Source organism: Notolepis coatsorum (assembly GCF_963971535.1).
Source record: "Notolepis coatsorum genome assembly, chromosome: 11".
In the NCBI taxonomy this organism is placed as follows: Eukaryota; Metazoa; Chordata; class Actinopteri; order Aulopiformes; family Paralepididae; genus Notolepis; species Notolepis coatsorum.
In genome coordinates, this window is record NC_140175.1 from 3264193 (window position 1) to 3274380 (window position 10188).

Genomic DNA, 10188 nt, shown 5'->3' on the forward strand with positions numbered 1-10188 from the left:
CATGTCAAACGATGTATTTATTATAAGTCTGACCAGAGCTCTTGGTCACTTCCTGGTCAGACGCTTGTGTGTCTCCGATGATAAACTGATCATAACTATTCTTTCTATGGCCATGGAAACAGGTAATAAACTATGTTCTATTTTTATACAATTTGACTCATCGGAATTTCTCCAGTTTCACTGTTTGGCTCATTACAAATATTCCACAACAATAGGTTGTGGGTTTCCTAAACAGGTGTGTATTTGGGACAATATAGTCTTGCATATGTGGAACAAACCACACATATTATACACATATGGTTATAGATCTGTTACTGTGTCCTTCAGTTATTGGTGTAAAGTTGTGGAATTCTCTCCATAGCGAGCTTAAGGGATGTAATAGTGTTTGTCAATTCAAAAAAAATTATAAAAAAAATAAATATTTAGTCAGTATGAAAGTCAAATGTGATCTGAATAGTGAGATATTTTCTTTTATTATTATTATTATTATTATTATTATTATTATTATTATTATTATTATTATTATTATTATTATTATTATTATTTAATCTTTTCTTGTTTAAACTGTGGATTGTTTGTTTCTTTGTATATGGTATAAATTATTATTTTGTGTAAATTAGGTTGTACGCCGACCATCAAGTAATACTTGTTTAGTTTAGGAATAAGGGGCAGGTAACTATAAGATTTATTCTTCTTCCTGCTCCTTTTGTCCATGGTATGGTATTTATGATTTTGTATGAAAAACTCTACGATTGTATTGTTTCCATGTGGCAAATAAAACTCTGAATCTGAATCTATTATCCGTTACCGTATCCGTTAAAAATACGGTTATGGATCCGTTACTATTATCATGCTCAGAAATTACTTCAAAGGTAAAAAAGGTTTAACTAAAATAACATTTATTGGAAAAAAAGTGCAAAAAACAGGCCTTTCAGTAAAATAACAATATTTTCATACAGGCACCACATAGAAGAAGTTGTGTATTCAGATGTACAGTACAGCTGTAACACACCAGTACACGTACTCTTAGATGTGATACTTTGGGCGCCTTTAGAGTTTTAACATTTCCTTGTTTATAAAGCATTAAGTCAAATCCACACCGTTTGATCTCCAGGACTCTGGCGAGAGGAGGAGCGGCGACGTCTGTGATTAAAATCTTGAATGTTGTGTAAAAACCGCAGTGTAAATTAGCCATCAAGTGACTGCTTTGTGGTCGTCGGGGCCCGGGGCCAGACCTGCTCTTTCTCAAGACCCCTCCTCCTGTCCCCAGGATGAGCGGTGGCAGCCAATCACACAGAGCCTGAGAGCAGGGGGCGGGCGGACCAATCACACAGGGAGCCTGAGAGCAGGGGGCGGGCCAATCACACAGGGAGCCTGAGAGCAGGGGGCGGGCTCACGCGTTCCTGTCCCCGGGCGCGACGTACTCCAGGCCGAGGTGAGTGAAGATCTCCTCCTCTGAACTCGCTCTCAGATACCTTCCCTGTGGGCGTGCGAGATCCAGAGAGTGATGGAGTGATAGAGAGAGAGAGAGAGAGAGAGAGGAAGGAGAAGATAACAACACCAGTTAGACGGCGAATAGGCCACCAGACTACCTGGCAGCAGCAGGTTATACAGGTGGAGGTTAGACTCCTCCTACTAGACCCACCTACTGCTTTCTACAACGGCCCTACACTGTACTCATAATAATAATAACAACTGTCTACCTTATACTATAGTCTACCCATATAGCTCTGTATGATAGCATGTGCAATAGTGCTGTATATATATTTACCATTTACCCATATCTGTCTGAATATATATAACCTGTATATAATCCTTCTATATGCCTACTTATACACCTGAATATAGCCCATACAACTCTGTATGATAGCATGTACAATAATGCTGTATATGCCGTATATATATATTCTTACTGTATATATATATATATATATATATATATATATATATATATATATATATATATATATATATATCCACATCTGTTTGTACATACCAGCATATAATCCTTTTTACATATCTGTAGATACTATATCTGTACATATCTCTTACCTACTTACTAGTTACACTGCTGGCCAGTATGACTTACTACCATAGTGTCTTTATACCTGTATCACTGTACATATTAATAATACTACAAATCTGTACATACATCTGATTAGCACTATTACTCAGTAGTACTCATTTATATATTGTATACTGCACCTGTACATTGTATATTACTATTACTGTTACATTTGCACTCTGGTTGGATGCCAGACATCTTTTCATTGTACAGTACTTTCCCCAAGGGGATCAATAAAGGAATATCTTATCTTTTCTTACTTGTGCTGCATGATGACAATACATTTCTTTTTTTAACAATGTATTTATTGGGTTTTGGTTTGCAAAATCACAAGTATATCAACAGAGCAATACTCAGCAAACATTTTCACCCTGTTCCCATAACCCCGCCCCAAACAACATAATAATTCACCTCAAAACAGGTTTATAAAGGATACACATTTAAATTTAAATAAAATAAATAATAATAAAATGTTAATGTTTTACACACTGAATAAAGGGTGTTTCTTGTTGTTTCTACACAATCAGATAAGATAAGAGGTGTCCTGCTGCCCCTAATCTTGTTCTTGCTGAAGCAACTTCCCAACATTTGCATTATGTTTTAACCCTTTCACTGCCACACGACAGCCGGTTAACCCTTTCACTGCCACACGACAGCCGGTTAACCCTTTCACTGTGACAATACAGAAGGTTAGCCCTTTACTATCACACAACCGACAGCGATGCTCCATCATTAGCATCATTAGCTCCGCGGGGTTAACCTTCTGTCGTGTGGCAGTGAAAGGGTTAAGAAGTACACAAACGGTCCCCAGGCATTATCAAAAATGTTTCGTTTACGTCTAACAATATACATTATCTTTTCCATTGACACGTTTGAAGCCATTTCTTTAATCCACATACCAATTCTTGGTCCATCAACAGAATTAAGAGCTATTACACGTTTTGCTTGTAATATGCACATATTATTTATTATATTATATATATATTTTTTTTTTATCCACTTTTTCTCCTTATTTTAAATTTTTCTCCCATCCTAATTTCGCTGTTTCCAATTCTCCCCTCCCCTGTCTTGAACGTCGCTCGCCATATGCCCCCCACAGGTCGGTCGTAGGGAGGATAGAAGCCTTGCATCACGTGTCCCCCTCCGATACACGAGGAGGCAGCCTGTCACATCTTTTCACCTGCCAGCGCGGACTCTCGTTGGCGAGGAGTAACGTGTGGGAGGCTCACACTACCCCCGCTGCTTCCTGTCTCTGCTGTGCAGGCGTCCCCCAACCGACCTGTAGGAGTCGCTGTCCACAACGTCCAGATTACCACCCATCGACTTCCCACCCGCTGACTCTGCCAATTGAGTTAGTATGACGGCCGGCCCAAGCCGGAGGCAACGCCGACAGACGGATTTGAACCCGTGTCTCTTGCGTTGGTGACGAGTGCAATGTCCGCTGCGCCACCCAGCCGCTATTATATATATATATTGAATACGATTCTGATTAGTTTTGTAGGATTAAATTACATGCTAGCAGCAGCAGAGCTTAAAATGTGCGACCTCCTAGTTACTCGTCATATCCGGTAAGTTCCGATGACAATACATTTTAATCTAATCTAATGTTTGAATAATATAAACGGTGTGTTTGTCTGTTTAAAGTGTGTACCTGCTTGGTGTGGTACAGGGCGTGGCTGCTCAGAGACATGCTCTTCTCGTGGCCTGCCCAGCGACGTAGATCTCTCTCAAACAACTGGAGAGAGGAAGGGAGACAGAGGCACCAGTCAACACCATCCCTTGTGAATCAGTTTGACAGCTGCTTTACACCCGGAGGAGGCTGTGTCCACAACACTGCAGTGGTTGGGCTTGGGGGTCGAGAGAAGGCAGGCTGTGACCAAGAGGTTTTGGTAGGAGAGAGGAGGTCTTAGTAGGAGAGAGGAGGTCTTAGTAGGAGAGAGGAGGTCTTGGTAGGAGAGAGGAGGTCTTAGTAGGAGAGAGGAGGTCTTGGTAGGAGAGAGGAGGTCTTAGTAGGAGAGAGGAGGTCTTAGTAGGAGAGAGGAGGTCTTGGTAGGAGAGAGGAGGTCTTAGTAGGAGAGAGGAGGTCTTAGTAGGAGAGAGGAGGTCTTGGTAGGAGAGAGGTCTTGGTAGGAGAGAGGAGGTCTTGGTAGGAGAGAGGAGGTCTTGGTAGGAGAGAGGAGGTCTTAGTAGGAGAGAGGAGGTCTTAGTAGGAGAGAGGAGGTCTTGGTAGGAGAGAGGAGGTCTTAGTAGGAGAGAGGAGGTCTTAGTAGGAGAGAGGAGGTCTTAGTAGGAGAGAGAAGGTCTTGGTAGGAGAGAGGTCTTGGTAGGAGAGAGGAGGTCTTGGTAGGAGAGAGGAGGTCTTGGTAGGAGAGAGGAGGTCTTGGTAGGAGAGAGGAGGTCTTAGTAGGAGAGAGGAGGTCTTAGTAGGAGAGAGGAGGTCTTGGTAGGAGAGAGGAGGTCTTAGTAGGAGAGAGGAGGTCTTGGTAGGAGAGAGGAGGTCTTGGTAGGAGAGAGGAGGTCTTGGTAGGAGAGAGGAGGTCTTGGTAGGAGAGAGGAGGTCTTAGTAGGAGAGAGGAGGTCTTAGTAGGAGAGAGGAGGTCTTGGTAGGAGAGAGGAGGTCTTGGTAGGAGAGAGGTCTTAGTAGGAGAGAGGAGGTCTTGGTAGGAGAGAGGTCTTAGTAGGAGAGAGGAGGTCTTAGGAGGAGAGAGGTCTTAGTAGGAGAGAGGAGGTCTTGGTAGGAGAGAGGAGGTCTTAGTAGGAGAGAGGAGGTCTTAGTAGGAGAGAGGAGAGGAGGTCTTAGTAGGAGAGAGGAGGTCTTGGTAGGAGAGAGGAGGTCTTAGTAGGAGAGAGGAGGTCTTGGTAGGAGAGAGGAGGTCTTAGTAGGAGAGAGGAGGTCTTAGGAGGAGAGAGGAGGTCTTAGGAGGAGAGGAGGTCTTAGTAGGAGAGAGGAGGTCTTGGTAGGAGAGAGGAGGTCTTAGTAGGAGAGAGGAGGTCTTGGTAGGAGAGAGGTCTTAGTAGGAGAGAGGAGGTCTTAGGAGGAGAGGAGGTCTTAGTAGGAGAGAGGAGGTCTTGGTAGGAGAGAGGAGGTCTTAGTAGGAGAGAGGAGGTCTTAGTAGGAGAGAGGAGAGGAGGTCTTAGTAGGAGAGAGGAGGTCTTGGTAGGAGAGAGGAGGTCTTAGTAGGAGAGAGGAGGTCTTGGTAGGAGAGAGGAGGTCTTAGTAGGAGAGAGGAGGTCTTAGGAGGAGAGGAGGTCTTAGTAGGAGAGAGGAGGTCTTAGTAGGAGAGAGGAGGTCTTGGTAGGAGAGAGGTCTTAGTAGGAGAGAGGAGGTCTTGGTAGGAGAGAGGTCTTAGTAGGAGAGAGGAGGTCTTGGTAGGAGAGAGGAGGTCTTAGTAGGAGAGAGGAGGTCTTAGGAGGAGAGGAGGTCTTAGTAGGAGAGAGGAGGTCTTAGTAGGAGAGAGGAGGTCTTAGGAGGAGAGAGGAGGTCTTGGTAGGAGAGAGGAGGTCTTAGTAGGAGAGAGGAGGTCTTAGTAGGAGAGAGGAGGTCTTGGTAGGAGAGAGGAGGTCTTAGTAGGAGAGAGGAGGTCTTAGTAGGAGAGAGGAGGTCTTGGTAGGAGAGAGGTCTTGGTAGGAGAGAGGAGGTCTTGGTAGGAGAGAGGAGGTCTTGGTAGGAGAGAGGAGGTCTTAGTAGGAGAGAGGAGGTCTTAGTAGGAGAGAGGAGGTCTTGGTAGGAGAGAGGAGGTCTTAGTAGGAGAGAGGAGGTCTTAGTAGGAGAGAGGAGGTCTTAGTAGGAGAGAGGAGGTCTTGGTAGGAGAGAGGTCTTGGTAGGAGAGAGGAGGTCTTGGTAGGAGAGAGGAGGTCTTGGTAGGAGAGAGGAGGTCTTGGTAGGAGAGAGGAGGTCTTAGTAGGAGAGAGGAGGTCTTAGTAGGAGAGAGGAGGTCTTGGTAGGAGAGAGGAGGTCTTAGTAGGAGAGAGGAGGTCTTGGTAGGAGAGAGGAGGTCTTGGTAGGAGAGAGGAGGTCTTGGTAGGAGAGAGGAGGTCTTGGTAGGAGAGAGGAGGTCTTAGTAGGAGAGAGGAGGTCTTAGTAGGAGAGAGGAGGTCTTGGTAGGAGAGAGGAGGTCTTGGTAGGAGAGAGGTCTTAGTAGGAGAGAGGAGGTCTTGGTAGGAGAGAGGTCTTAGTAGGAGAGAGGAGGTCTTAGGAGGAGAGAGGTCTTAGTAGGAGAGAGGAGGTCTTGGTAGGAGAGAGGAGGTCTTAGTAGGAGAGAGGAGGTCTTAGTAGGAGAGAGGAGAGGAGGTCTTAGTAGGAGAGAGGAGGTCTTGGTAGGAGAGAGGAGGTCTTAGTAGGAGAGAGGAGGTCTTGGTAGGAGAGAGGAGGTCTTAGTAGGAGAGAGGAGGTCTTAGGAGGAGAGAGGAGGTCTTAGGAGGAGAGGAGGTCTTAGTAGGAGAGAGGAGGTCTTGGTAGGAGAGAGGAGGTCTTAGTAGGAGAGAGGAGGTCTTGGTAGGAGAGAGGTCTTAGTAGGAGAGAGGAGGTCTTAGGAGGAGAGGAGGTCTTAGTAGGAGAGAGGAGGTCTTGGTAGGAGAGAGGAGGTCTTAGTAGGAGAGAGGAGGTCTTAGTAGGAGAGAGGAGAGGAGGTCTTAGTAGGAGAGAGGAGGTCTTGGTAGGAGAGAGGAGGTCTTAGTAGGAGAGAGGAGGTCTTGGTAGGAGAGAGGAGGTCTTAGTAGGAGAGAGGAGGTCTTAGGAGGAGAGGAGGTCTTAGTAGGAGAGAGGAGGTCTTAGTAGGAGAGAGGAGGTCTTGGTAGGAGAGAGGTCTTAGTAGGAGAGAGGAGGTCTTGGTAGGAGAGAGGTCTTAGTAGGAGAGAGGAGGTCTTGGTAGGAGAGAGGAGGTCTTAGTAGGAGAGAGGAGGTCTTAGGAGGAGAGGAGGTCTTAGTAGGAGAGAGGAGGTCTTAGTAGGAGAGAGGAGGTCTTAGGAGGAGAGAGGAGGTCTTAGGAGGAGAGAGGAGGTCTTGGTAGGAGAGAGGAGGTCTTAGTAGGAGAGAGGAGGTCTTAGTAGGAGAGAGGAGGTCTTAGGAGGAGAGAGGAGGTCTTGGTAGGAGAGAGGAGGTCTTAGTAGGAGGAGAGAAGGTCTTAGTAGGAGAGAGGAGAGGAGGTCTTAGTAGGAGCTAATGATGCTAATGATGGAGCATCGCCGTCGGTTATGTGATAGTAAAGGGCTAACCTTCTGTCGTGTGGCAGTGAAAGGGTTAAATACTAAAGCATGAATGCAGACTTGGGGGGAACAAGGCAGGTTTTTTTTACGTCGGTACCTTGGACCCGGTCCAGCCGAGCAGAGCGAAGGCAGCCTGGCTGTAGGGAGAGACCACCAGGTCCACCCTCACCGCTCTCCACGTCCTGGTCCCGCCGCCCTGCGCCTGGTCCTCCTCCAGCCCCTCCCCCTGGTGGTCCAGAGCTGGTCCTGGATCTGTCTGGTCCTCCTCCAGCCCCTCCTCCCTCTGGCCCAGAGCTGGTCCTGGATCTGTCTGGTCCTCCTCCAGCCCCTCCTCCCTCTGGCCCAGAGCTGGTCCTGGATCTGTCTGGTCCTCCTCCAGCCCCTCCTCCCTCTGGCCCAGAGCTGGTCCTGGATCTGTCTGGTCCTCCTCCAGCCCCTCCCTCTGGCCCGGAGCTGGTCCTGGATCTGTCTGGTCCTCCTCCAGCCCCTCCCTCGGGCCCAGAGCTGGTCCTGGATCTGTCTGGTCCTCCTCCAGCACCTCCCTCCGGTCCGGAGCTGGTCCTGGATCTGTCGGCTCGTGTCGGTCTGATCCCCGTGCGGCGTGCGCTTCCCCGTTACTCTGTGGTGTGAGGCTTTCCGTACCGCGTTCAGTTTGTAAACGTGTTTCTTGGGGCGCGTGGAGATTATTTTGTGCGTGCGTTGTTCCTAGACGACGGTTCTCCGCCGGTATCCGTGTCTCCGGTTCTTTGGCGTCTCCTGGCGTCCGAGCCGCACGCCGGTGGTCCCGGGCCAGTCTGAAGATGGAGAAGCACCTCTCGAAGTGGTCCATGCTGGAGGCGGGGCGGACGGGACCCTGCTGTGACTCCAGGTAGGAGTTCCCAGTGGTTTTCTGGTACAACAAGAAGCCCTGCGAGGAGACGTGACGGTCAGAGGCTCCAATCAATCAATCAATCAATCAAATTTATTTATATAGCACATTTAAACATGACACTTGTCAACCAAAGTGCTTCACAAAGGATGCTTGGTTCATACATACATACAGCTCATTATAGTAATATAATATTCCACAATTATTACATTGATAGTAATAATGGCACACAGTCATAAATTCACCAACATGCGCATTTGTTGATACATGCAGGACTCTTTGAGACAGACGTGTACGTATGGGGGGGGGGGGGGGGGCTGGGGGTTGACGAGACAGCCTTGGCTCCCCCCTCCAGCACGCATACGAGTTAGCTGCCGTCGCCAACGTGAGGCGCTGGGCCATACACATAGGAGGAGGGGTGGGAGGGAGGGGGTGGGGGTGGGGGGGCCACATGCCACTCTTATCTCCAAGATGGCCTTCGACTCCAGCAGCCCTCAGTTCGACCTTGGAGTCGTCCACAGACGTCCAGGAATTTGTTTTGGCTGAACTGACTGGCAACATTTCCCCCAGTCACGTCGATTTAAATTAGATTTTGAGTAGAGTGAATTATAACTCTATAATAAGGGAGGCAGTGCAAAGATATACTGAAGACATGAGTCCAGGGTTCAAACGGTACCGGCTCAGCCTCTTCCCCCTGCAGGCCGTCAGAACACTGAACACTGAACTCTGAACTCTCCACACACAAGTACACATGAGCACACACACACACACACACACACACACACACACACACACACACACACACACATACCACAATCGCTTTAAACTAAATGTCACTTTAACCCTTTCTCTGCCACGCTTATATCCATCCTTATACAGTCCTCTGCCAGCTCTATTTGTCTATGGAGAAGTTCCCCTTCTTTGCAGGGCTATAACTTTTTAAATTGTATTGCTAAATTGACATTACTATGGCCCATTCAACATCAAGTATCTATTGTTCAGGATGTAGCAACGTTCTACCTTTTCATTCACATATTCATACTAAAATACGGTCTAAAGTATAAATAAGTTTTTATCATTTTCTGCAGCATTCTGCAGAATGTGAGTTATAGCCCTAAATACATATATTAGATCATCAAATGTAGTTTGATACCGATTGACGTCAGATAAAAAATGTCAATTGTACTAAACGTCATGCCTCATCATCTGCTGGGGGGGTTTATAAGTCTGTGGCCGACGTTAAATCATTTATTTAGTATGGGTGATATGTTGATCGGAGCAGTGTGTATGTTTAATAATAATCAAACACGCTGAAACTCACCGCAGCTTCCTCGTAGCGTTGGGCGATCAGCGTGGAGCAGAAAGTTCGCTATTATGGGATGTTGATATATGCGATCCATGTCCAGATTGTGTAATACTGTATACGTCCAGATCGTGTTGTTTATCGAGTTGTTGGTGGCGGATCGCTGCCCAGTGTGTCGAGCTGGAGTCCCGCTAGCGATAGCGAGTGGCCGGACGAAATATGGGTGAGCACCACTTCCGGCGCGTCACTTCCGGTTTTGGCGATTCGCCGATCGGCCACCAGATGGCGGTCTTGAACCGTTGGAGAGTTGAGAGGAGATCAACAGCAAGTCTCAAGTCTCCGTGGGTGAAATATGATTGTCATGACAGATTTTTGAAATATTGATCTCAAAGACGCTGTAAGACGTCATTGGCAGATTACGCATGGCGAGGAATGACGTCTAAAGTCGTCCTTGGCGATTAAAGGGTTAAACTAAAATGGAAAAGTCACTTTAAAGGAATGAGGAATATAAAAGTCACTTTAAGGAAAGAACAGATGTGGTTCTTGTACAGTATAGTTTAGATATAGTAAGTATAGCATAATGACGGAGTTAAAATTGTATATTGTATATAGTCGTGTACATAGGACCCAGTGCCTTCTCAGGAATTTAGCATGTCTATTTTTATCATGCACATCTTATGTCTTCTTCTTATTGCCTGTTTTTTATCTCTATTTTATGCCCTGGTATGTATGTAAATGGTAAATGGC

General features: G+C 46.7%; 1 protein-coding gene across 1 annotated transcript in view; it reads right to left on the reverse strand.

The window, feature by feature from the left end:
- Positions 1–1019: 1019 nt before the first annotated feature.
- Positions 1020–10188, reverse strand: part of polm (polymerase (DNA directed), mu) — a 21423-nt gene continuing 12254 nt past the window's right edge. The window contains exons 8-11 of the mRNA XM_084324154.1: positions 8784–8832; positions 7368–8177; positions 3717–3800; positions 1020–1480 (exon numbers count right to left, since the gene is read on the reverse strand). Of these exons, the coding sequence (XP_084180280.1) occupies positions 1394–1480; positions 3717–3800; positions 7368–8177; positions 8784–8832 (1030 nt within the window). The 3' untranslated portion in view covers positions 1020–1393. The remainder of the gene's footprint in view (positions 1481–3716; positions 3801–7367; positions 8178–8783; positions 8833–10188) is intronic.